We start from the raw sequence: 27,883 nt of genomic DNA on the forward strand, positions 1-27,883 counted from the left end.
AAAGAAAATATAATGTAGATTTCAGGAGTTCCCAAGTTATAGATAGTTTGCATTCTCCATTTTTGAAACTAAAAACAGCCTTTCTTATAGATATATCATAAGTCTAATAGCAAAGTAACAAATTCTGGGCATGTAACAGCCTGTTCTAAATAAGGGAGGGGTGGACAAGAGCACTAGTAAAAGGCAAGCAGAAAATTATTTGCATTTGATGGAAACTGGCAAGGTTTGGCAAATAAAGGAAAATTTGATGGGAATTGGCACAGGCTGCCAGCCAGGAAAGCCAGAGTTAAAGAGCTGCCCCATTGGCTCTCCAGAACTACAATTCCCAGAATGCCTTAGTGCAGGGTCCTGGCCGGATACAGTCTTGGCTCTGAGGACAGCACAACCTGCTTGCTACTGGCAGTCTCTGGCCTCTCTGCACTCATGGCTTCTCCTAACAAGGCAGTGATTGTTCCTGGGAATGGAGATGGGGATGTGGCCACCCACGGCTGGTATGGCTGGGTGAAAAGGGGGCTGGAGCAGGTAAGAGACATATATATGCCTCTCTGCTCTGGAAAGTCAGCCTGGAGCAGAGAGGAGGGAGTGAGGAGACACAGGACTGAAGTTTAAACATATATCCACCCCACCTCCAAGAAAGCCCTGAGTGTTTTATTCCTCCCCCTTTGCTGCCCTCTCTCAAACTCTACAACTAGTGGTCAAGATTTTGGTTGGCAATGACTTTTCTTAGAGCTCAGTTTTTAGAGTAAAAGGAAGCATTTAAAATTAAAGAAACCAAACCCCCATCCCTCCCCATCTGTTGATAGTTCAAATTTGAGACTTCCCAAGTAATTTTACATCTCTTTATTGCGTCCTGCTTCCAGTTAAAAAAAAAGTCAATATATAATAAGGACATATGTGTGTAAATTATGAAGCTTAATATAATGTATCACCATACTATCTTCTAAATGATTTATATGCCTGGTATTCCATCCCTCTGCCATCCTGAAATTCATTTTTCTTTAAAAAATATTTTATTTAATATTTTAATAATTTAATATTTAATATTCATTTTATATTTTAATATTTATTTTTTAGTTGGACAGAGTATCTTTATTTATCCATTTTTATGTGGTGCTGAGGATCAAACCTGGGGCCCCGCACGTGCTTGGCTGAGCCACAACCCCAGCCCTCATTTGCTTTTCTTTTTGAAAATTATTATTATTTTTTTTTAAACAGACGTTTCAATTTTTTTTAAGAGAGTGAGAGAATTTTTTAATATTTTTTAGCTTTCAGCGGACACATCATCTTAGTTTGTATGTGGTGCTGAGGATCGAACCCCGGCTGCACACATACCAGGCGAGCACACTACCGCTTGAGCCACATCCCCAGCTCTTGAAAATTATTTTTAAAACTCATGTATTCTTTAAAAACTATATTGTTTGGCTTCTTTGTGAAAACGGTATTCTACTGTGCAAAATGTCTTGCACATTTTGACTGTTTTTAAATCCTCTTCCATAATCCAGCAGTAAGATTGTTTCCTGAGTTGACCTGTAGAATAGAATTTCAGAGAAATTCAATAGAGTGAATAAATTCAGAAGAATAGAAGGTCTCTGGAATAGAATTTCTGGGTTGTGGCAGAAAGCCACAGGCAGAGCTACAAACCAGGGCTGGAGGGTCAGGGCTGGAGCTGTTCAAGAGGATGTGATATCCAACTTTCTGTATCGTATTTCCGTACCATGTTTTACCTTCAACCTGGGGCACAATCTGTTTGGCTCCAGCTCAATCTGTCTAGAAAACATTCATTTATGCCTTCTCTATAGATATAGACCTTAGAGATAAATACAGATGTGAAAATGCAAATATAGGTCTATTTCTGTAGGGATCTACAGAGCTGGTTAGCTGGAGTTTATGAGGAAGGATGTGTATTCATGTGTTATTCTGTAGCATTATTTATCATCACTTTATTCCATAATATAAGCAAACACTTATTGAATTGATGAAGATCATATCAGGTGTCTTTTTTTTTCTTATTTGAAAATATTAGTTGCAATTAATATTTTAATTATAGCTTTTTTTTACCCCCCTCATATCATAGATACCTGGTTTCCAGTGTCTGGCTAAAAACATGCCTGACCCAAGTAAGTTTTAAACTTCTTTTTAAATAGCATCATCTTGTTGGTTTTGGATCCTACCATTTTGGGGGGAAGAGACCAGGTATATCATAGTAGAGAAACTAAAGGGGGGTGTGTGTGTGTGTGTGTGTGTGTGTGTGTGTGTGTGTGTGTGTGTGTGTTTTGAATAAAGCAAGTAGCTTAGGGAGAAGGATATAAACCAAAAACCATGGAAGTTTCTAGTAAGGATCAAGAAAATAACCTGGGCATGGTAAAATTTTAATTTTGAATTTTCTCTTCTATAAGTCTACATTCAGGCAAAATTTGTGGGTATTCCATATGAGACAGAAGCATGATAAAATTTTACAGCCTCTATTTGAGACCCTAATATTAAAAAATAAGTAATATTGTCCCTTTTGTTCTGGGTATATCTATGACTTGTTTCAGGAAAAAAAAGAATATGTATGTATGTGAATCTTAGAACTTAAGAATATTTTTATTAAGCTTGAAAGTTTAAAGTTTCAGTTATATTTTATTATTTCTTCAGTGTTCTTCAAACATAACATGGTAAAAAAACAAAAGCAAAACTATTTACCAAAACTATGGATTTGAGCATTTTAGTTCACATCACACACATCATGGGCTCAGTTAAAATAGCCCATTTTCTATTGTGATCATGCAGTTTAAAAGCTGTGCACTGCTAAATGGTTGTATCTTAGAAAGATGGGGTGGCATTAGATTGAGACTGTTCCCTATCCAATCACAGACTCTTTCTTTACCTTGAACCTTAGTTACAGCTCGAGAGAGTATCTGGCTGCCTTTCATGGAGACAGAGCTACACTGTGATGAGAGGACCATCATCATAGGCCACAGTTCTGGGGCCATTGCAGCCATGAGGTGAGATCTTTGTTGAACTGCCAGCCCTGTCATGAGTTCCAGCCATACTTCCTTGGGAAATACCTGTATATACCTTAGGTTTCCATTACAGAGGAAATAGTGCTGACCTCAAAAGTGGTAACATAACCTATCTTTATTCCTTCTTAGTTTTTTTAATGGCTTGAAAAAAAATACTTATGGGGATGCAGTGAGACTTAAAATCTGAGTGACAGGAAGCTGCTGTCTCCAAACCTCAGCAGCTTCCTGTCACTTACCTCTGATGTCTTTGCCACCCTTTCTCCTCCTCACCCTTTTTCTCAGGTATACTGACCTCATTGCAACTCCTGGAACATGCCAAGTACATTCCTTCTTTATCTTGCTCTTGGTTTTCTTTTGCTTTTTTTTTTCAATTAGAGTTTTATGGTTATACATAAGCAGTTGGTTTCATCCAAATTCATACATGCACAGAAATCTATTAGTTCATGATCTCCCCTTTTCCCTCCTGCCCTTCCCCTCCTCTTTTTCTTCCTCTACTAGACTTCCTTTTTCCTCCTCTATTATTTTATATTGGATTGGTTCTTTATATAAATCTTATCCTTTCCTCCCCTTTCCTTTATTTTACTCTAGCTTCTGAATATAAGAGAAAACATTCAACCATTGAGTTTCTGAATGTGACTAATTTCACTTTGCATGATATTCTCCATTTCTATCCATTTACTGGCAAATGCCATAATTTCTTTCTTTTTATGGCTAAGTAGAACTCCATTGTGTAGAAATACCACAATTTCTTGATCCATTCATCTCTTGATGGGCATCTGGGTTGCTTCCATAATTTAGCTATTGTGAATTCTGCTGCTATAAACACTAATGTGGCTATGTTTCGGTAGTGTGCTGATTTTAGATCTGGAAAATACCCAGGAGTCAAGATAGTGAGGTCATATGGTGGTTCCATCCCTAGTTTTTTGAGGAATCTCCAAACTGCTTTCCAGAGTGGTTGTACTAGTCTGCAGTCCCACCCATGATGTATAAGTATCCTTTCTCCCCACAATTACACCAGCATTTTTTTTTTTTTTTTGGTACCAGGGTTTAACTCAGGGGCACTTGACCACTGAGCCACATCCCCAGCCCTATTTTGTATTTTTATTTTGAGACATGGTCTCACTGAGTTGCTTAGGGTCTTGCTAAGTTGAGGCTGGCTTTGAATATGAGATCTTCCTGCCTCAGCCTCCTGAGCTGCTGTGATTATAGGTGTGTGCCATTGTGCCTGACTTGTTATTTGTATTCTTTATCATTGCTATTCTGACTGGAGTGAGATGAAATCTTAGCGTAGTTTTGATTGGCATTTCCCTGATTGCTAGAGATGTTGAACAGTTTTTCATGTATTTATTGGCCTGTTGTGTTTCTTCTATTGAGAAGTTTCTGTTTAATTCTTTTGCCCATTTATTGATTGGATATGTATGTATGTATTTTGGGTATTAAGTTTTTTGAATTCTTTGTATATTCTGGATATTGGAGGAGTCGCTGGCCAAGATTTTCTCCCATTTTGTTGGCTCTCTCTTCAAGCTCTTGTTTCCTTAGCTGTGTAGAAGCTTTTTAGTTTGATGGCATCTCACTTACTGATTATCAGTTTTCTTTCTTATGCTTTGGGGGTCTTGTTAAGGAAGTCTGTGCCAGCATCTATATAATGGAGTGCTGACCCTGTGTTTTCTTCTAGAAGTTGTAAGGTTTCTGGTCTAATTCCTAAGTCTTTGATCCATTTTAATTAGAGTTTTGTGCAGGGTGAAAGATAGGGATCTAATTTCATTTTTCTACATACACCTATCCAGTTTTTCCAGCACCATTTATTAAAAAGGCTATCTTTTCTCCAAGATATATTTTTGGCATCCTTGACAAATATCAGACAACTATAGGTTTGTGGGCTTTTCTCTATGTCTTGTATTCTATTCCATTGGTCTTTATGTCTATTTTGGTGCTAATATCTCACTATTTTTGTTACTACAGCTCTGTTGTATAATTTCAGATCAGATATTGCGGTGCCTCTTGCTTCGCTTTTCTTGCTTAGTATTGCTTTGGATATTTTGGCTCTCTTATACTTCCAAATGAATTTTAAAATTGTTTTTTTCTAATTCTGTGAAGAATGTTATTGGTATTTTGATTGGTATTGCATTGAATCTGTATTTTTTTTTTTAATATTTATTTTTTAGTTCTCGGCAGACACAACATCTTTGTTGGTATGTGGTGCTGAGGATTGAACCCGGGCCGCACGCATGCCAGGCGAGCACGCTACCGCTTGAGCCACATCCCCAGCCCCATTGAATCTGTATTTTGCTTTTGGTGGTATGGCCATTTTGACAATATTAATTCTGCCTATCCAAGAACATGGGTTGTCTTTTCATCTTCTAAGGTTTTCTACAGTTCCTTTCTTCAGTGTTCTATAATTTTCATTGTAGAGCTTTTTTACCTCCTTCATAATGCCAAGGTTTTTTGTTTGTTTGTTTGTTTGTTTTTTAGATTATGATTTTCCTGATTGATTTCTTCCTCAATCAAATCACTTTTGGAGTATAGGAAAGCTATTGATTTATGGGTGTTGATCTTGTGTCCTGCTACTTTGCTAAATTCATTTATAAGCTCTTCTGGTGGAGTTTTGTTGTTGTTTTTCTATTTTTTAATCTTTTATGTCATCAGCAAACACTTGTTCTTGGTTTTCTTCTTGGGACACTGCCCCTAGTTATCTGTATGGCTTTTTCTTCCCCTTTCAGTCTGCTTGAATGTCTGCTTATGGTAGTGTCTTTTCAATCACTGTGTATGAAACAGCATCCTCACCCTCTGGCTCCTGTCCTCCTATAGCCTATTATCTGTAGCCTTTTCATCATCTGACATCCTGTTTATTTCTTGCCAACAGAATGTAAGCCCTTGTAACTCTGACATTGATACCTCACTGCTTAGAGGAGAACCTTGTAGATGCTTAATAAGTTTTTCTTAGAGGGTTGGGGCTGTTACCCCTACCTACTTGCCCCCTCCCTGTCCTTAGGATTTGTGGGTATATCCCTGGTGCTGTCCACTAGAACATCACATCTCTCCCTTCACCTTAGGGGTAGAGACTTAAGCTGGCTGAGTAGCCTATCAGGCAGTTTCTTAAACTGGATGACAGAGGACAATAGTTTTTATTTGGTTGCCACGTGCCCCAAGCAATCACTCAGGATATCACATGAACCACATTAGGAAATCTTGCCAAGTTTCATAACCGATTAGCCATAATGATCAAAACTGCAGGAATAATAATGCTTTTTAGTGAAATGAAATAGTGGTATAAATATAGTATAAGATGTTAACAAGCTGCCAGGGGGTGCCTAGAAAATGAAGAGATTCCTTTTTTGCTGAAATCTGTCCAAATTCAAGGTCAACTGAATTTTTCTTAAGCCACAGGCTATAAAGATGTGCCTTCTTTTAATGACCTCTGGATTTATTGCAGGATTGTCAACAACCTCCTAAGAATTATATTCTGAAGTTAAGGGAGGCAAGGGGAAAAACGGTGCCCAAACTGTCAGTATAAGGTTATAGGAGAAAGGAAACTGACACAATCACAGAGAACCACCCTACATTACTTATTCATCCCAAAGGGGAAATTGTGCTTTTATAATAATGGAGATGGCTGGTGGATGTCATCTTAAACAAGTGATTAGATTTAACCTCACCAATAATGAGACAGACTGACATCATGTGTCCCTGGAAGGATGAAGTTGGAAGGACACATGACCAAGAATATTGAATCTCAGTCTAGTTATGGGAAAACAAATTCAGATTAGGGAATAGTGTACAACTGGTCTAAAATCTTACTGAACAATGTCATTTAAAATGAAAGATTTAAAAGTGACTTAGGAGTCATGAAAATAAAATGCAATGCAAGATCTTTGATGATCTAGGAGTGTAAAACAGTTTTAAGGATATTTTTGGTATAGTTGGGAGAAAATGAATATAGATAATTACTTTATCAATGTTAATTGGGTATAATAGTGGTACTGCAGCTATATAAGATCTTGTTCTTGAGAAATACATTGTAAAGTAAGGGTGAAATGTAAAAAATGCAATAAATTTAGCTTTTTCTTGTTCTTTCAGCTTTTCTATTTTAAAAAATAAACAGTTGGGAGGAAAAGTTTATACCAAGGAACAAAATACCAACCCTAAAAGTTTTGTGCCACAGAAGCATCTTCAAACAATTCCTATTCCACCTCTTTCCTTAGCCAAGTCTTTGCTGAGTAATGGTACTATCTAAAGATAGGTAATTGGGTATCTACTTGCTGGGCACTATACTAGGTATCAGAGACAGATCAACAATGCTCAAGCTTCCTTTTAAGGAGCTGGCAGTTTAATGGGGAACAAAGATGTAATACATAACAAATGAATAATATAATGCAGTGTGGAAAGTGTGATAATAGAGGTACATTTCTCATATAGGCTGTGTTTCTTAAGATATGGTTCATATATCACTTGCATTAGAGTCATCTGGGTTGGGGGAGATATCATCCCCTTAAAGTACAGATTCCTGGGCATTATCCCCAACTCCCTGAATCAAGTCCTCTGGGGATTAGCGGGGAATATGCAGATCTGGGGGAAAAAAAACAATACCAATGCATATTAAAGGTGGATGAATGCACACATCAGAGCTTTGAACTTTCTTGAAAAATGAGGAGGAGTTCATCAAGCAGCCAGGGTTGGGCTTGTCCTACAATTTCCTTGCTATTTTTCATAACAACTGCAATAGCATGCTTCCTGTAATCAAATGAGTTAGGTGGCTTGTTGACTTTGGTTGTTGTTGTTGTTCTACTTAATTGTGCATGATAGCAGAATGCATTTCAATTCATAATACACAAATGGAGTGCAACATTTCAGTTCTCTGGTTGTACATAGTGTAGAGACATACTATTTGTGCAATCATACATGTATGGCTTATTGATTTTTTTGATAATCAGATTTTAAATATTAACTGACATAATTTTTCTGTTTCCAGATATGCAGAAACACATCGAGTATATGCTATTATATTAGTGTCTGCATACACATCAGATTTGGGGGATGAAAATGAGCGTGCAAGTGGTAAGTCTGAAGGCAGAAATCCCAAAAGTCCTTCTAGACAGGGCTATTTGTTCAGACTATAAAATAGTACTCTTTCAGATAAGCTAAATTTAAAAAAAAATTAAATTAAGTAAACGAAACGGAGGGATGGAGGAAGGAAATCTAATAGCATGAGAAAGATTTATCACCTATCTTTTGATGTAAGGCAGTTTGAAAGGTAATAGACCTCTTTACAGCCAAAATTCTGAGAGGGCTGGTTTTATTTGAGTTATTTACTCCCTCTTTACAAATAGCCATGATCTGAAAGCCTTGTAGAAAAAAGAAAAAGTGCTTCTCGTTCATCCATGGATCCTGATCCTTTGTGTCTCTGTGAGGGTCTCCACTGGATATTCCATAATGTCTGAAATGGAGATTATTCATGGGCATTGACAGGTTATTCCCCCCCCCCCCATAGGATACTTCAACCGTCCCTGGCAGTGGGAGAAGATCAAGGCCAATTGCCCTCACATTGTGCAGTTTGGCTCCACTGATGATCCTTTCCTTCCCTGGAAGGAACAACAAGAAGTGGCAGATAAGTTGGAAGCCAAATTGTACAAATTCACTGATCGCGGCCACTTTCAGAACACAGAGTTTCATGAACTGATCAATGTGGTAAAGTCTGTGCTGAAAGTACCAGCATAATCTGGTGCTTGCTGTTTTGTATTCCCATATAGGAGCAGAGTAATAACTTCCATTATCAGACAATAACTAGACATAAAACATCCAGTTTAGTTCCAAAAGTGCCTGAAAAACAAACACAAGTTTCAACATCACACTGAGTTACAGACAACATTTCCATTTTCTGTAGTATCTAAATTTTCCCAAATTGTTCTGAACTGCAGGGGTTTTTTTTTGTTTGTTTGTTTGTTTTTCCCTATTTGGTTGGGGACCTACAGGTAGTTCCATCCTTATTGATCCAAAGAGCTAAAGTCAGAAATGGAAACCAGGTGTCCTGATTCTCAGTCCAGATTAAAACTAAATAGATTTTCATATATGTTATAGAATAGTATTCTTTTCCTCTTTGAAATAAAACTTTTCTGTTTTATTGGGGAGAGAAAATATGACTAAAGGTCCAGAGTGTTGGCTTAGAGCTCAACTCACTAACTTGTAATTCAATCAGCTCTGAATTTTGTAAAGAGGGAGTAAATGACTCAAAACTTGGGCCTTTACCCCTGCCATTACCCACTGCCCCTTGGTCCTTCAGACAGGTTGAGAGACCAACACATAATGATGCTGGGTCAGAGATCTCCCTGAGTCTTGCAGGGAGCAGGAGCACAGGCTATCTGTATATCAGCAAAGGTGATGAATTTTTGTAAGACAAGACTGGTAAGATCAGGGTCATGTGGAGAGCTATGTCCTTTCTGAATTGGTTGCCTTGAGGAAATTGACAAGGTGTTGCCAATTTTCTTTAATTTTTTTTTTTTTGTTACTGGGAATTGAACCCAGGGGTGCTTTGCCACTGAGCAACACCCTTCCTTTTTTTATTTTTTGAGATAGGGTTTGCCAAGTTGCCCAGGCTAGCCTCAAACTTGTGATCCTCCTGCCTCAGCTCCTGAATTGCTGGGATTACTGGCATCTACCACTGTGCTCAGCCGACTGACATTTTGAGGAAAAAAATCTTAGTTTTTTAAAATTTAGGAAATGTATATATACGTGTATGTTATATATATGCATCATTTTCCTTATGGATTATGTTAGTTGGCAACAACACTGTAAACCAAGAAATTTTAAAATATGACAAGATAAAATCCAAGTCATCCATTAGCCAAGTGACACAGATGATTCTCTACAAAGCACAAGAAAAACATAAGTAAAAAACACAACAAACATAATTAAAGGATGAAGAACATGGGAACAATATGGATTTTGTTACAAAGTCTTATTCCAAGTATGGTTATGTAGAGTTCAACCTTTTGACTTCCTAAAGATCTCTTTCAAGCATCATTCCAAGATTTTTCTTCTGATCCTACTCCCTCAGAATAAACAGGGGCCTGGGGTTGTAGCTTAGTGGTAGAGTGCTTGCCTGGCACGTGGAAGGCACTGGGTTCTATCCTCAGCACCACATAAAAATAAATGAAACAAAGGTATAGTGTACATCTTCAACTAAAAAAAAATTAAAAATAAAAAACAACAACAAAAACCCACAACCACAAAGAAACCCTTTTTCATTTCTCAACATTTTCTGGCTATTATAATGCCTAAGTATTGCCTAACACAATTTCTGTGAATTTACACTCTATGTTAGAGAGCTTGAATTTGATGCAGAAATGTGATTTGCCACATTGTTTATCCCTGAAGGGATTCAAGAACCATTATTTTAACCTGAAAAGGTTTTAGTTTCTACATGTACTTAGACATAGAAAAAAGTCAGAAAAGACATTCTAAACTTTTGACAACAATTATCTTTGGGAGAAGGGAATTTGGTAGGTAGTGTAGTAGATGTCCTCATTTTCCTTTATTCACCATGTGGTTATTTGAATTTGTAACACTGAACATGTATTACTTTAATCATTAAAATAAATAAGATTTAAAACAACTTATTTGTCAAGCTAGTAAAAAGATGATTAGATTCAGCAGTTGAATAGATCAAACCTATAATCAAAGATTGATTCTATTTGAATTATTTGGAAATAGTATTTTATTACTGTCTTGTTTTCTAAAGTCCTTTCTTTCTTTAAACACTTATTTTTAGAACATCAGTTTACAATGTTTTCCTCTTCCTCCATGGGGAAAAAACCCCCAAATGTATACAGTTGAGGAATATTCTTTATTCCTGTAAGAGCAATTAAGTTAGACATATGACTATTGAGCTCTGCTGCCCAGTATGAGCAGTAACAACAGTAGTTAAAATATAAAAAATTCAGTTCAGTCACACAAGCCAAATTTCAAGTGTTCACCAGCCACAAGTGGCTAATGATTGTTATGAAGACAGCAACTATAGAATATTTCCATCATAGAAAACTAATGGTCAGCACTAGTCTAGGGCTTTCTTCACCCACCTCTAATAGTTCAAAGTAAAAGTGACTTCATTGAAATTATTTTTGTGTGATGTGGTGCTAGGAATCAAACTTGGCGCCTCAAACATGCTAGGGAAGTGCTTTCCCACTGAGATACATTCTAAGTCCCAAAATTACTTGTTTTGACTACTTTCCTTAGCTGATTACCATCAAGTAATAACTTTAAATTTTGTTCATTGCCAAACTGAATCCAAGTTTCATATGAGAATATATGTTAATTCATTAAAAACCATAAAATCATGGAATCTCAGAATTTGATAATCCATAAATCATTATTAAACAGAGACTTCCTTGAAAGTCTGAGGAGTCATCTATCCCCAGGTGAACAAATATCTAAAACCTAGTAGTAAGGAACTTAATTGTTCTTACAGGAAATCAACTAAGTATTAGAGGATTTCACTTACAAATTTAATTTTTTGATATTGTCATGAGTTTATCATGTTTTGGTCCCAGGTTATCTCTGTAGAATAATTAATCCATTGAATATATATCTGAGGTGCTGTATTTTAAAATTATTGTCTGTTTTTCCTTCAGTTAATATTCAGAATAAAATACAAACTATAGCAAAATTAAGTTTAAAGGGTCTCTTTATTTTGACAAGGCAGGAAATACTTTTTTGTTTTAGACACTGGTTGTAAATTTTAAAAACCAATCACTGGCTATTAAGACACATTGTGAAGTCTACATTTAAAACACAAATTGGTTCCATCTCCCCATTTCTACTCTCATCCAAATTCAGTTTTCTTATTAAATAAGACTAGTGTCTCTTTGATAGGTAAGTTCCAAGAAGGACAGACATTATTCTTACCATTCCAATTCTCACTAGAAGAAAAATCCTCTGTAGATTTAGGCTTCCAGATCTTTTTATAACTTATATTCATCTAATACATGAATGATTTTTATTATAAGGAATTCCTGTCATTAAATGTGAATTTTATGGAGCTGGCCACAGAATTTATGATAAAAACTGAATACTGAGATGAATTTTACCAGTTATTTTAAAATAACTAGTCTAATCTTGTCCCCTTAGAACATCTCCAAACTTGTGTTAGAATTAGGCCTGCAAGAGGAGCTGTGTGTGAATTCCCTTAGGTTGTTGGTTCTGTGGGTCTGGCCTGGACAAAAACTACAAAGTGAAACCACAACCGCTGAGATCCTAAAAAGCTGTATACCTACCTTCTGTGCAACAACACATCAAATAACCTAGAGTTTTCTACACTGGATGACTATACTTTTCTATACTGACGACTAGAACTGGGAATGCTAATTGATCTCAGGACAGTTACACAGTAGTGGCTTTTTTTGATTATGTGACACTATGAGTTTTAGAACAGAGAAAGGAAAAGAAACAAATCTAAAACAGGGTAAGAACTGTCCCCATCACCCTCAAAATAAAGTATGAATGGAAGGCAAGGTTTTTTTTTTTTTGGTTTCAGTTCTAGTTAAATGTATACACATTGTCTTAATCCCTTCTGTGTGTTATACAGAATACTACAGACTTGTGTTTTATCAACAACAAATTTATTTCTCACAATTCTGTAGCCCGAGATATCCAAGATCAAGGCACTGGCAAATTTTGTGTCTGGTGAGGACCACTTCCTGGTTCACCAATGGTTGTCTTCTCCCTGTGTACTCACAGGGCAGAAGGTACAATAAGAGCTCTCTAGGTTCTTTTAAAAGGGCACACATTCCCTTCTTGAGTATTCCATCCTCAAACTATTACCTTCCAAAGGCCTCAAATACCATCACATTGTGCATTAGATTTTAACATCTGAATCTGCAGGGATGGGAGAGTTCAGACACATAAACACTGTAGACATCATATAAGAATCCAGGGAAATTCTGGTGAAGAATACACTTGAGCCACATAATGAAGCTTGTAAGACTTTAACAAAGGAAAAGTGAAAATATTCTCTTTATGATGAAAATGATAATATTTACGCACTGAAACATCCTTGACAATATTCATCCTTTGGGTTTGAGGTATGGTAGCACAATCCTTCAAAAGAATATTACTGATATAGGAAGGAATCAATAGTGTGTAGAAAAGGAATGTCCTACTCTCCCTCACTTAATGCTTCTTCAAGATTTCATATACTCTTGTGCTGTTCCTGTCTTCATCATTTTTAATTTCTTCTCAATGAAACTACTGAGAAAACAGGAAACAAAAATGGTGGTAATGAGCTAGACGTAAAAATTTTTTAACAAAGACCTTAATAAATAACTTTAAAATGAATATTTGTGCTCTAGCTATTTCCATAGTACTTGGCAAATAAGGGTTTGTTGTTTCTTTTTCCTTGATCCATCAAAAGTCTTGAAAACTTCAAAAGATGTTGTTCTCCAGGGCTTCAATTTTTTTATTTATAGAAGAACAGATTTCACTACTAACCTCATCTGTTTCATATTCTGATGGCCTCTCTACCAATATAAATTTAGTCTTTATAAATAAAAAAATAAGTTTTCATAGCAGCAAGTCTGTATCCATTACTGTGAATCTGCTTTCAAGGAAATTTGATGTTCCATCATGAATTAAATTATTTGGTCTCCAAGCAACTTCATTTGTATAATGTCAGTAGAATTTATCATTCTCCATCAAAATTCGAGCCATTCTGTCATGTAAATACAGTTAGATGGTGAAATCTCACCACCTTCATGGCAGTCATCAAAAACCTTAAAAAAAAAAGAAAAAGTTTATATTCAAACTGAATTTTTAAAAATATCTATGACCCAACCACTATTTAAAACAATATTTTTCTCAATTTTTAAAATTGAACAGGATTAGGGGTATATTTAACACCATATTATAATAGAACTGCTTTCTGATCATAGTTTAAAGGGAGGCCTTTTACTGATGCATTAAGATGATTATGTTTACCTGCCCATTGAGTAAAAGGCTACCAGGAGGAAACAGAAATGCAAGAAGAGAGTCCTATACTATGAATGACTTAGTCTAGTCTAACTGAATGCTTCATGTTTAGCTATCTTCCTTCTTGTGAAGGGTGCTAAACAGAATTCCCAATGTTAGTCTTTTATCTATGAGTTAAAATCAGGACAGAGCGAGCTTGGGCATATAGACAAGGGCCAGTAAAATGAAATATAGCACAGACTAGCAATCTGAGAATATAAATCCATGAGAACTTGGGAGTATCTCTTGCTCTGTTGTAGCCTCAGTGCCTATAGCATACAGCTGGTGCTCAAAACCCACCTGGGAATGAATAAACCAAAGTGCTAGGACATATGGGGAAAAATACATCATTTTGGGGTTTGAATTCTGACAGTTGCTTCTAAATTGTTGCTTTTAGGTCTTCTGAAGCCTAAATTCCCTTGCTCTTAAGAGGGAAATAACACTATTTGCTCCCAGGACATAAGGAGGATTAAATGAGACCATAAAATGAAAATCATAAAGAACATGCTGGGCCAGTGGTAGATTCTCAACAAATTTCATTTCCCTCCCTAGATGAAATGATTAGCCCTCATCAAAAAAAAAAAAGAAAAAAAGAAAAAAGTGTCTATTTCAGGGCCAAGAGAAGAAATGCAAATGTCCTTAACCTGGTTATTCCAAGAAAGAATGTAAGGCAAAGTTTGTTCATTAAAGGCCTGTTCATCAAGGTTGCATGAAGGTTTGAACAGCTCTTGGTCAACTCTAAATAGTATGGGAAAACTGGAGTGCTTGCTTTGTGACATTTACACCCAGCAGTAAAGTGAAGTCACTTTAACTTACTGGGCAGAGCCCGCAGGGTGCTCGGACTAAACCTGTGGGTGGGATGATTGGATTGACTGCCCTGTATAGTTTCATATGTCCATCTACACTGCCAACTGTGCCTTCTTTTGCAGCAATGATAGTCATCTCCACTTTCCCATCATAAATAAGTGTATTCAAGATGGTTTCTATGTCCTCCATGGACAACTCTACCTGAAAAAAAAAAAAGATAAATTAGAAGGCATGCATAAAGGATAAGAAGACATCTTTTTGGAGGGTGTTATAAACAGTAAAGGGTCTCAATTCCTTGGTGAAATGGGGAAGCACTGTGCTGGAGAGGAGTAATGGAAAGCACAAGGAGGGTGAACAACGCTCCAAGTTAGCACAAACCCCTGAAATGCTAGGGACAAAAGTCTAACCTCAGGCTGAGTCTGACACTTTTGAAGTCTTCACCACCCTAAAGAAACCTTTGGCAAGAATTTTATAGATTCTTAATATGCTTGCAAAGTTTCTAGTTCTTTATAAATCAGAAATCTGTTGTCCAGAAAATGAAAATAACTTGTCCAAGTGCTACTTCAGGGGCTGGGCTGTAGCTCAGTGGTAGGGTGCTTGCCTAGCATGCACAAGGCCCTGGGTTTAATTCCCAGTACCCCCCCAACCCACCCACTCCCCAAAAAAAACAAGTGCCACGTCACGTAAGCAGCAAAGAATACCAATAAATGATAACTGATGTCATGATTGAGGTTTTGCACATATGCTAAACTATTCCTGCAAAGGTGAAGAACTTGTTAGAACAAACTTCTGACTTTGGATGGTGAAATGCACCACTAGACCTGTACTTGGCTACTCTATGTCCCAAACTCAAGAATGGTTTAGGCAATGTCCAATGGGAATGACTGCCTTTACCTAAGGCTTAGGACAATGTTTTCTCAATGTAGATTCAGCAGAATGTTCATAGCTATTACTGAAAAAGGGACCTGGTCAAATAATGCTTGGTACACACTGTACATTATATCTTTGTGATGAAGAATAAATTTTATATAAAGAGATAAGAAAGTTCTGACCTTGCTTATTCCCAGTTCACAGATATATTTCCATACTTCATGTGATGAAGCAAATGAACTATTTCTTTGTATCATTGGATTCTGTTTGCTTTCTCGTGCTGTTTCTGCCTATAGGGGTTGGAATATAAGAGATCTAAGCAAGAATGTAGTAAGCACTTTCTGAATGCAATTTATACTGAGTCAAACCAACAGTAGAACACATTTGTTTACTAAAAATAACCAACTTCAGTTCTTTTCAATCTTATAAAACATAGTATATAAGATTAAACATCCTTTATGAAGAAACTTTTTTAAAACATAACTTGTGGTTATGTTTCCTCAATTATGCCTTACCTTGGTTTGTAGGAATTTAAAACACTGTTGGTTAAGCACTTCTACAAATTCAGATTCAAAATCCTGGTCACTGTACCAGGCTCCACCAGTCACAGACCGGTCCGGCTGCAGGTTATAGAGCATATATACTTTCTTTTTGGAGGCCTAGGAAAGAATACACACAGTTGATGTGTGATAACAGTTTCTAAAAATTAAGTTTTTAAAAAGTAAACTTTATATTTTAGCAAACTTTTAGATATGCAGAATTACACAAAGATAGTAGAGTTGCTGTATAATTCATGTAATTATTAACATGTATTAGTATGATGCACTTTTCACAATTAATGAACCAATATTGATATAAATTTTTTTTTGAAGACAGGGTCCCACTTTGTTGCCCACGATGGTCTATTACTCTTAGGCTCAAGAGATCTTCCCACTTCAGCTTCCCAGGTAGCTGGGAAGTGCAAGGAACACTTGCACTTGTAGCTGAGGTTACAGGAACATGCCACCATACCCAGCTTGATATTATCATTAACTAAAGTCCATTTTTTATTCATATTTCATTGGTTTTTTCCTAATGTCCATTTTCTGCTCCCAATTCAGGACACCATATCACAAGTAGTTGCCATTTCTCCTTAGGCTTCTTTTGATTGTGACAATTTCTTTCTTTCTTTTTTTTGCGGGTGGCGGGGGTGGTATTGGGGATTGAACTCAGGGGCACTCAACCACTGAGCCCCATCACTAGCCTTATTTTGTAATTTATTTAGACAGAGTCTCACTGAGTTGCTTAGCACCTTGCCATTGCTGAAGCTGGCTTTGAACTCAAACTCTTGCCTCAGCCTCCTGAGCCACTGGGATTACAAGTGTGCGCCACCATGCCCGGCAATTGTGACAATTTCTTAAACACTTATATTAGACTCATGAATATTTATTTTGTAATTTGAATTACAATCCACTACTACTGTTATTCCAATTTTTCTAGCTTTGAGCATTGGAAACTTTTCAGTTGGTTTCTGAATCACTTTGACATACCCCAATCATTGTATGAGTGTTTTACACTTCTTACTTTCTGGTGCTATAAGATGTCAGAATCATCTTGTATATTTCCTGTCTTCATCCTAGAATCAGCCACTACTCCAGGAAGTCCTGGGTCACTTTATTGAAAAATGCTATCAGAAACCATTAATTTGCTACTGAGGTGCCATTACTTCCAGACCCTCTTAGCTGACAGAGCAAGATTTGTAACCCCTGTATATATACATACCTATAATGAGTATTTCTGTATGTAACCATTTACATTAAACATGAGTTCATAATGATATCTCCAACACTAAACCACTACACATGGACTGCCTTGCACTTAGCTCTAACTTTCCAATTTTCTATTTCTACTCCAACACTAAGAAATCTGAATCTTACTGTTATTTAATAAAGAATTTAGTTAGCCTTTGTCTCTCACTTTTTTTTTTTTTGGTTCTTTTTAGTTATACATGGCAGTAGAATATTTTTGTCTCTTGATTCCTGGGAAATAACCACTACTTTTTAAAATTTCCCAATAAGATATTTCCTTGTTATTTACTGGTCCCTTGGACCATACCTGGATTTATGCTAACAAGGTGACTTTTGATGAACCTCTGAATGGAAGCTTTCCATGCCGGAAAGCCCAATAACATGATTTAGAAGGTTGGAACATCAATCTAATCTTTTAGAAGGGGAGCAGGGCTAAAGCTTGAATTCAGGCACATCAAGCATTCAATTGATCAGACCAATATAACAAAACTCCAGTGAAAATTCTGAATATCAATGCTTGGATGAATTTCCTCGGTAACCATACATTAATGTGCTTGGAGGGTGATATTTCTGGAAGATATGGAAATTTTTTCATTTTGGAATCCTCCCAGTCCTTGACCTATGTATATCTTCAATTGGCTGGTTCTTTGTAGCCTACATAACTGTAATGGTAAGTACAGCACTTTCTTGAATTCCAGGAGTATTCTAGCAAATTACTGAATCTGAGGGAGTCTTTGGAGCCCCTAAATTTGTAGCCAGTTGGTCAGAGTGTGGGTGGCCTGGGGAGACCTGAACTTACAACGGGTGTCTCAAATGAAGATACTCTTGGAGGGCGGACGGGGACTGTGCCTTTAACCTGTGTCAGAATTGCATCGCAGCCAACACCCCCCATCGTTTATATACATATTCAATTCTAATACACTATATATGGTAGTATCAGAATGATTAGCCAGAATCCTCATGGGAAAGAACTGCATCAACTCAAGTACAGTACTCATGTACACTTTCTTCGCTTTTAGTTTTTCAGATATCCCTATCTGACCTCCTCTCCCTTACTTCTTTTTTTTGTTTGTTTTTTGTTTTTGTTCTTTTGGTAGTGGGGATTGAACTCAGGGGTACTCAACCACTGAGCCACATCCCCATCCCTAGCTCCATTTTGTATTTTTATAAGAGACAGGAAGGTCTCACTGAGTTGCTTAGTGCCTCGCTGTTGCTAAGGCTGGCTTTGAACTCACAATCCTCCTGCCTCAGTCTCCTGAGTTGTTTTAAATCACAATATAGCTTAAAGAATAAAAACTTGAAACATACTTGGGACAACATATTTAAATGAATATTTAGGGAAAGAAAAAACTACTTACTGCTACAGACTTAACAGCTTTGATAAGCTTTTTACTTTCCAAATTCTTTAGAATTTTGTTGATTTCTGTTAATGGTAAGTTACTTTTATATCGAATATCTCTGCTCCATATTCCTATAAGAAAAAAAATAAGTTGCACTATGGTGTTTATGGCTTTTTGTTTCTACTCCTATCACATATATCTCATTCCAAAACTACCAAAATATAGTTATAGTACATTCTTTAACAAAATGTTTTACATAACTGTTTTAAGATAAAAATGAACAAAAACACAACCCTGGATTTAAAAAAAAATACAAAATTATGCAAAACAATAAATAAGTGCTATTCTTTTCTTTTTTCTTTCTTTTGGTACTGGGGATATTGAACCCAGAGGTGCTTAACCACTGAGTCACATACCCAGCCCTTTTTATCTTTTTATTTTTTGAGAAAAGGTATGCTAAATTGCTTAGGGTTTTGCCAAGTTGCTGAGGCTGGCTTTGAACTTGGGATCCTCCTGCCTCAGCCTCCCAAATTGCTGGGATTACAGGCATGCTCCACTATGCCCAGCAATAAGTCCTATTCTTTATAGTATAACTGGAAACTTCTTAGACTCCCATGAAGGTATCTTCTTAAAGGCATATGAAAAGTACATTTTTGTAATGAAAGACAAAAACATGAATGTTAATAAATTAACTTATGTCATCTCTTTCATCCCTTCCTGCACCCTAATCTCTGTCACCTGATATTTTCATTCTAGACTATAAATGTGAATAACAAACTTATACTTGGGTCAGAGGGTCAACTGCCATCCTCAATTGGGAAGAAAAAAAAAAAAACCTTTTAGCTGAGCACCTCCATGCATATACATCCATTATTTATGCAATACTATATTTATAAAGTAGAAATATAAAGTCTATGGTTCTCAAAAACACTAAAAGCCTATTGTGTAAAGTCATAATTAAAAGAAGGAAATAAATATTATATGTGGAAAGGAAATCTGTAAGCTACTATCAAAGACTCAATGGTACTGGGGATGTGGCTCAAGTGGTAATGCGCCCGCTTGGCATGCGCATGGCACTGGGTTCAATCCTCAGCACCATATAAAATAGAATAAAGATGTTGTGTCCACTGAAAACTGAAAAATAAATATTAAAAAATTCTCTCTCTCTCAATTTACAAATAAGATGAAGAAACTCAGGCTCACATGTGTCCTGACCCAAATTTCATAGGTTGGAAATTTAATCCCCAAAGTCATGCGTTAATGATATTTGAGAGGTGGGACCTCTGGGAGGTAATTGGGTCATTTTTCATGGATCAATGGGCTACTCAGTGAGGGGCTATTATAAATGTAGCTCTCTCTGGGTAACTTCCTGTCCAATCAAGTGATCCCCTGTGTTACCTTGGGATTCTATGAAGAATTTCCATCAGCAAAAAGGCTCTAACTAAATGTAGCCCTTGGACTTGGAACTTCTCAGCCTCCTGAATTGTAAGAAATAAATTTCCTTAAAAAATTTCCCAGTCTGTAACAACATAAAACAGATTAAGAATGTAAAAATGTAAAAAACAAGTTTTGCATAGATAATTCATTCATGTGGTTCAGAATTCAGAAGGTGTCCTTCAAGCATATGTGTGTCATAAGTGCATGTTCTATTAGTTTCCTCTACTTTTTACACACATGGCATCATTATACTCTACAGACTAAACTCTACCCAGAAGCCAGAATCTCAATCCTACATGTAACCCCAAAGACAAATGTTTTTTCTATTTCATCCTTCACATGCTTACCTTTATTTCCTGCATCCTCTATAATTTGATATACTAGTTTTTCTTGGTTGTCTGATCCCTTCATTTTACTGTAGGGGAATAAAGTAGAATTAAAAAAGCAAAGGGGTATAAGACATCTAATAATCTATATGACTACTTAAATGAATTAGCAGACAAAGTCATCACATTGACTTATTTACCAAAAAGAAGGGCTTACCTTAAAAAGAATGAGACAGAGCTGTATGTATCAACATGAAAAGATGTCCAAGATATGGTAAGTGAAAAAAACAAGTTACAAAACAGTATGGATAGTGAGATCCCAATTTTATTAAAAAAAAAAAAAAAAAAGGAAAAAAGAAAAAGAAAAAGATTATATATAAATATATAATCACTATGAGTACTTATATACAGTTAGAAGAAAAGATATATACCAAATTATTAGGAGTGGTTATTCTGGGAAATGGAAAGTATGATAGGAAGTAGGGATGATATGCAGGACAGGATTGTATTAGCTTTTTTATTTTCCTGACACACACAGTATTTTTGCAATATTTACTTTCTTAAAATTAAAAAAAAAAAAGTTGCTTACCCAGCATTCTGAGAGTCCTTTATTCTGTACAAAAGGCCTGTATTGCTCCTTAAGAGATCCAACTGACCCTAATAATAGTTTTTTAATAGAAAGTAGGAGTCAATTATTTTAGAGACATACACATATATTTCTACATAAAATACAGTGACAGATGTTAATGCAGTCTTTTTTTATGAATTCCAAATTTTATTTATTTTTTATTTTATTGGTTCTTTTTAGATATAATAACAGTAGAGTGTATTTTGACGTATTATACATACATGGAGTACAACTTAGTAGGATCCCATTCGTACTTTAATGCATTCTTTAATGTTTTTGTTTATTATAGAGTAAAATATTCTATCTTCCCCATTTAAATTTTAGTTTCTCATTTGAGACTTAAGGTTTTTTTTTTTTTTTGGTACTGGGGATTGAACCTAGGGTGCTTTACCACTGAGCAACACTCCCAGCCCTTTTTATTGCTTATTTTGAGACAGGGTTTTGCTAGGTTGCTGAGGCTGGCCTCAAACCTGCAATCCTTCTGCCTATCCTCTCCAGTTGCTATGATTAAAGGTGTGTGCCACCACACCAAGTGAGACTTAGGTTTTGACAAAAGGTCACCTATAAGTATGCTAGGCAATCTCTCTACCACTAAGCTACATTGCTAACCCCAATGTATTTTTCAAATAGATTCATCTCAAAATATTTCAAAATATCAACACTATTTTCTGTATGAAGAATATTTTAAAAACAGCTTTAGAACAATAAATTAAATTCCATATTCAAATCCAAATAAATCCAAATTATAGCATACATAAAAATGAAATATAATTTGTATAAAAAGTTCTGATAAGGTTAAACATGCATCAATATCCTACGGTACAATGACAAAATAAATTATAAATTATAAAGTTAACAGTGACATTTACTGCTATGCATGATTTTTATTGTGTTATATGAAAGCTGGGTAGGAAGGTCAACCAATGAATGAAAGATCTGTAGTTGTATTATTTCTATATAATGAAGCAAAAATAAAGCATGCTGTCATTCTGAATTTCCATGGGTTTAACTTTAGGAAAACCCAGATGATTACACTATTGAGTTTCTGGCAGTTCTGGGAAACCATGGCTGAGGGGGTCCCATTCCTGAGTTGTTAAGACTGGAAAGACTAACTTGAACTTGAAAACTGACTTACATACTGGATGAACTTCACACACCTCCCCTCCCTCCCCCAATCCCAATAAGTGGCAAAGCAGGACCACAAAGTTATTTGGAGGCTCCATTCAGTTGTCTACTCAACCTATAAACATTTACTGAACATCCACACTGTGCTAGATGTTATGATAACTATTTGGGGGAATAAATTCTTTGTGTGTATGTTTTTCTGGGGACTAAACCTAGGGCCCTTAGGTATGCTAGACAAGGCATCTACCATTGAGACACACACCCTATGCAACAAACAGAAATTCGAAAAGGGAAACACAACTAACATCAAAACTATCTAGCTGGCATGAAGAAAGAGGTAAGAAGTCTCAGGAGGCTGAGGCAGAAGGTTTACAAGTTCAAGGCCAGTATGGGTACTTGATGAGACCCTGTCTCAAAAAATAAAAAGGGCTGAGGATATACAGCTCAGTGGTAGAATGTTTGCCTAGCATGTATAAGAAAGTGCTTCCCAGCACTGCAAAAGAAAGACAGTGAAGGGAAAGGAGAAAGGAAAGAAGGAAGAGTTAAAAGTGGACAGTCTCTCAGAGAAAAGGCTATGGCCTAATGTAGAGATGTGGGTGACTTCCTAGACAATGGCAGATCTGAGTCCAAAAGGGTAACAAGAAGACAGTGTGTGAAGAAAGCAAGGAGGACAGCATGAGTCAAGGCTGTGAGGCATGAAACAGTTTGATGTGGCAGCAAATCAAAAACAATCTGTTTCCTCTGACAACTAACTTTGAGGCAATGTGGTAGAGGAGATAAGCCTGATGAAGAAGACAGGAGTTCAGTGTTGTCAAGCTCAGGAATTTGGACTTGAATCTCTAGTGTTGAGGCAGGAGAGTAAATGGGTCAGACTTACATTTAAGGCAGATCAGACTGGCTGCTCTCTGGCAGGTGAAGTCAGGGAAGCCAGTTAAGATGCTACTGCAAAAGCCCAGGTAAAATCCAAGAGCCTGAACACAGGTTGGAGTAATAGGAATGAAGATGTGGTTCAAGTTTGAGCACTGATTAAGAGCTAAGATCAACAATATTTAGTGATTGTTAATAATCATGTGTTTGCTCAAAATACTTCAATAGCTCTACCACTGCCTACAGCCTATAACCAATAGGACTGGCAGTAGTCAGCTGATGCAGAGGTGGTAAGAGACGGAGGTACTGAGAAAGATCTTCAGAAAGAAAGAATGCAGAGGGAGGTCAGATGACAAAAAGGAATATAATCTACTGCCATAAATTCCCAGAAACCCTTTCACAATTCTCCCTGGAACTGTAAATTTTTACCATAGTAAAATGATGAGAGATTACAATACCCCTTTTATCTTTGGGCTAAAACAGGTCAGCAATCTGGTCCACTGCTTGTTTTTTTGTTTTTTTTTTAATAAATAAAGTTTTATTGCAACATGGTCACAGTTGTTTTTATTATTGTCCATCGCCTGCTGCTTCTTAAAATGACAGAGATGAGTAATTGTAACAAAAACCATTTGGTTTACCAATCCTTAAAGATATACTATTTAGCACGTTTTAGAAAAAGCTTGCCAATCTCTGAGCTGGAAGGCTGAATGAAATGGTTTAACAAAACCTGATCTCAAATCTCCATATCCAGAGCCCTTACAAATCTCACAAAGCTGGAAGATTTAAAAAAGTATATCAATCATGAGGCCTAGTGCAGAACTTTTAATTAGCTGCTAGTAAAATCAAACTGAAACTCTTCTTAGGAAATGGGAGTTTTGATGACAGAAATTTGGACCATGCAGTACCACAAACTGGGTATTTTTGGAAAGTTGGAGGAGAATGGTATCACTGCCCTCCATTCTTAAGGAGGACAGAATAGGTAAGAGCAGGCCTAGGGCTTCATGGAAAAATCCCACTGCAATGACTCTGGGGACAGAGGCTGCCCTTAATTGGACTGCTGACACTTAGTTGGTCTTACTTCTGCCCCCTGAAAAGTTCAGAGTGACACTGTGGAGAGTGAAACTCTAAATGAATAGACTCTGGGATGATTCACAGGAAAATCAAAGGGGAGATATTTCATAGGAAATGGTCCAAAACTGGCAGCAGGAAGTAAACAGGTATTGAGAACAGACTATGCCTATGTGCCCTTAACATACCAACTAAGTTAATAAACACAACAGTTTAAAAAAATACATGTAGGGGCTGGGGTCATGGCTCAGTGGTAGAGTGCTTGCCTAGCATGTGTGAGGCACTAGGTTAGATTCTCAGCACTACATATAAATAAATGAATAAAATAAAGATCCATCAACATCTAAAAAAATATTTTAAAGAATACATTTATTTTGTTCATCTTGTAAAATGGTACGTAATTATTTCTTCTCTCAATTCAGCCAGCCTGAGCTGTTTCCTGGCTTGGAGTCTTATTAGTTATATCTTAATCCTAGCACATTTTCTGTTTTTTTTTTTTTTTTTTTTGAGAGAGAGAGAATTTTTTAACATTTTTTTTTTAAGTTTTTGGTGAACATCTTTATTTTATTTTTATGTGGTGCTGAGGATCAAACCCAGTGCCCCACGCATGCCAGGCAAGCACGCTACCGCTTGAGCCACATCCCCAGCCCCACCCTTTCTGGTTTTATGTCCAGTGTACTAGTTGAGGTTATTGAGAGAAAAAGAACTAATAGGAGATATACATAGTTGTATTTCACTAGAAAGAAATTTATTATAAGGTATCAGTTTGTGTGATTATAGAGACTGATAAGTCCTATGCTCTGCCTTCTGAGGGCTGAACACCCAACAAAGTCAGTGGTATAGATCAATGTCTAACAACCAGAGAGACAATGGTATAAATCCCCATCCAAATCTGAAGACCTAAGTACCAAAAGTGCTGAGGGAAGGAGAAAACTGATGTCCTAGTTCAAATAGTCAGGCAAGTATATTCAACCTTCTTCCACTTTTTTTCTTCTATTCAGGCCCTCAAAGACTGGATGCTGCCCATCCACATTGGGGAGGACCATGTGCTTTCCTCAGTTAACCAATTCAAATGCTAATCTCTTCTAGAACACCCCCAGAAATAATGTATAGCTAAGATAGCCTGGAATTCCATCTCCCAGTCAAGTGTAAACATAAAATTAACCATCAAGACTAATAGAAGGCAATAACAATCATAATATATAAATAATTATGTTAGCTAGTTGGATTCTCCTTACCATGGACAACAGTCTATTGATGGCCACTGCCCGTTGTTGGGCTTCTATATGAGGCATTTCATTCTGAATTACTTGGTCTGTGATTCCATGAGGAAATTGATGGCATAGTTCTATAATCCTAGAAACAAAGGTATTAATGATATCATTTATATTCACCTGCTTCAAGAGGCAGTGGTAGAGAAGTACAAGCAGAATAGTTTGAAATTGTGCCTTTCCTTTATTCACATTTGGCTGATACTCTGAGTTTGTATGATGATTTTGAACCAAAGGATATTAAAAATTGAGGAAGCTGGGCTGGGCCTGGGGCTGGGGTTCAGCAGTAGCACATTGCCTGTCATGTGTGAGGCACTAGGTTTGATTTTCAGCACCATAAAGAATCAAATTTAGTTGTCAATACCTTTATTTTATTTATAAATAAATAAAATAAAGGTCTATTGACAACTAAAAATATAATTAAAAAATGAGGAAGTTGCTTTTTACATTATTAGTGTTATTTAAGGGGAACACTTCTTTTCATCAGATATAAATTTTAAATTAGCACAAAAGTCTAACAAAAACAGAAACAATATTAAAGCTGAGATTTCAATGTTCTCAGCTGAAATAAGTATAACAAAATTAAGTAGTAAATCTGTAAGCAAGAAACAAATGCAGACTTTTTGCAACTTCAGGAAAAGTTCCTGCTTTATTATTCCAAATAATTTTTCCCATGTAAAATAAATGTCCAATAGTTTCTGGTATGTGGGAAGATAATGTTTGTTAAAGTCACAATGAAGCCTCATAGAGAGAAGCTTGGCTATATAAATACCACAAGTTGAGAAAAGGTTTACTCTCCAAATCTATTAAACTGGATGAAACAAGATCAGTAACAGCCACCTAGTGACATTACAGGAGGTCTCATTCCCACTGGAGATCGAGGAGGCCCACCTTGGTAAGAGGATACCACTGGCAGGCAGTTCCTGCCCATACAGAAGCTTAGCACCAGGAAAGTAAACTGGCATGGCTTGCTTATGACCACCATACTGACCATGAAGTGGCATGGGGGGAGGGGTCTCATTCCTTGCTGCTGTGGGATGCCTGGCTGTGGTGGCATCATACCTTCAATTGGTCCAACTGGTGGATTACCAATAATGTGGACACTTCTTTTGGGAAGTGATAAGGAAGTATTAAGATAATTCACCATAACTGGGGCCTGTTTTTATAATTAGCCCTAACAAATAAGTCCAAATCTTGTTTTAGGATTAATAAATGCGTTGTTCATAACAATTTAAGAAAGTCAGGGTCTCTTAAAACTATACGATAATGTAGAATTCACTGTTATCGAGTACATAACATTGGAAAAAGCTTTAGATGCCCTAAAATCCTGAGTTCAATACTTCTTCTAAACTTTTCGGGTTAATGTTGCTTTGTAATCGCAAACTGAATCCTAACTTGGCCCAAACGTTCTATTGTAGAAGTTCCCTTAAGTGATGGAGCAATCCTGAATTAGAATATGCATCCACAAGTACTGCGGGGGGGGGGGGGGGGAAGGCAGGTCTATTTTCAGAGCACTGATTTCCTTAACATAGGTAGTGCACCAAACAGCATCCGGGCAAAGTCAGTTATACCCATCATGGCAAGCTGTCAATCCCGTCTGGAACTTCTGAAGTCCTGTTCTCCTGGGGAAGGGTATTCAGAATGCCGCATTTTACTTCCCCGCGTGCTCACTCAACCTGCTCCGTCCACTCCCAAGGAGTCCTGGAGAATGGATCCGGTTGCCTAAATGACCGCCCCTCTGCGGGAGGAAAAGGGAGGTCTGGAACCGGGAACCAAGCCTCTCTGGCTTACCTGTTTTCTATTTCGACCGGATCCGCGTCGGGCGGTTGCACCTTCACCTTCACCTCCGCCATTAGGGCTCAGTTCCTGAACCCTGGAGAAAGAGACACACGCAGTCACTGGATTACTAATCACAGAACACCGGTAGCCGCGGAAGACAGCATAGGCCCCAGAGCGAGGGGCCTTCTTCCTCTTGTCGCAGCCGGTCCTTGCTAGTCTGTCGGCTTGAGGCGGCCAAGCCGCGCCTGCTCCGCACCACTCGCCGGCGCCGACATAGCGTCTTGTGCACAATTTCAATACCTGTCGAACAAAAGAACCTGGTTCTCTTATTTCGAGTAGCAACGTCACCTCTTAGCACTTTCCAATTTCTCGGAAGGCATATTCTTGGATATCTACGGTAAAGCCTTCGGAATAGAGATCCAGGCTGGTACCAATCTCTCCGCCCAGTGACAGGGGCGGGGCTGGTTGCTAGGAGGCCGATTTTTCCGCCAATCATTTTCCTAGTTCCCAGTGGGCGGAGCGCGCTCACCGCGTCTGTGGTAACCCGGGCTGCGGCAAAGGAGCCTGCAAGAGGCGGT

The 27,883-nt window shown here is 37.2% G+C and overlaps 3 protein-coding genes across 9 annotated transcripts in view; 2 read left to right on the forward strand and 1 right to left on the reverse strand.

Moving 5' to 3' along the window:
- The first annotated feature begins 344 nt into the window (after nt 1-344).
- Nucleotides 345-11,664, forward strand: Rbbp9 (RB binding protein 9, serine hydrolase). Its single transcript, XM_005320436.5, has 5 exons — nt 345-522; nt 2,075-2,117; nt 2,882-2,987; nt 7,975-8,060; nt 8,494-11,664. The coding sequence occupies exons 1-5, from the start codon at nt 424-426 to the stop codon at nt 8,718-8,720; spliced, it is 561 nt and encodes a 186-aa protein (XP_005320493.1). The 5' UTR covers nt 345-423; the 3' UTR covers nt 8,721-11,664.
- Nucleotides 11,665-27,750, reverse strand: Polr3f (RNA polymerase III subunit F). 5 transcript variants are annotated; one of them, XM_040274072.2, is made up of 11 exons: nt 27,654-27,750; nt 27,318-27,399; nt 25,494-25,611; nt 21,157-21,224; nt 20,785-20,805; nt 20,589-20,656; nt 18,823-18,935; nt 16,193-16,336; nt 15,860-15,967; nt 14,817-15,008; nt 11,665-13,765 (listed from the first exon to the last, which is right to left on the reverse strand). In XM_040274072.2, exons 2-11 carry the CDS (start codon nt 27,377-27,379, stop codon nt 13,688-13,690), a joined length of 972 nt encoding a protein of 323 aa, XP_040130006.1. In that variant the 5' UTR covers nt 27,380-27,399; nt 27,654-27,750; the 3' UTR covers nt 11,665-13,687. The 5 variants fall into 5 exon arrangements, with proteins under 5 accessions (XP_040130006.1, XP_021578809.1, XP_040130007.1 ...); XM_021723134.3 differs by lacking the exon at nt 27,654-27,750 and having other exon boundaries at nt 27,318-27,534; XM_040274073.2 differs by lacking the exons at nt 27,318-27,399; nt 27,654-27,750 and adding an exon at nt 27,098-27,227.
- Dzank1 (double zinc ribbon and ankyrin repeat domains 1) overlaps nt 27,572-27,883 on the forward strand; it is a 75,239-nt gene continuing 74,927 nt past the window's right edge. For 2 of the 3 annotated variants that reach the window (XM_078051350.1, XM_040274067.2), the window contains exon 1: nt 27,738-27,881. The gene's annotated coding sequence lies outside the window, so the exon portion shown is untranslated. Of the gene's footprint in view, nt 27,703-27,737; nt 27,882-27,883 lie in introns of those variants that run through there. The other variant, XM_078051352.1, reaches the window with a different exon arrangement.

The sequence above is a fragment of the Ictidomys tridecemlineatus genome, chromosome 5, assembly GCF_052094955.1.
Source record: "Ictidomys tridecemlineatus isolate mIctTri1 chromosome 5, mIctTri1.hap1, whole genome shotgun sequence".
Taxonomy (NCBI): Eukaryota; Metazoa; Chordata; class Mammalia; order Rodentia; family Sciuridae; genus Ictidomys; species Ictidomys tridecemlineatus.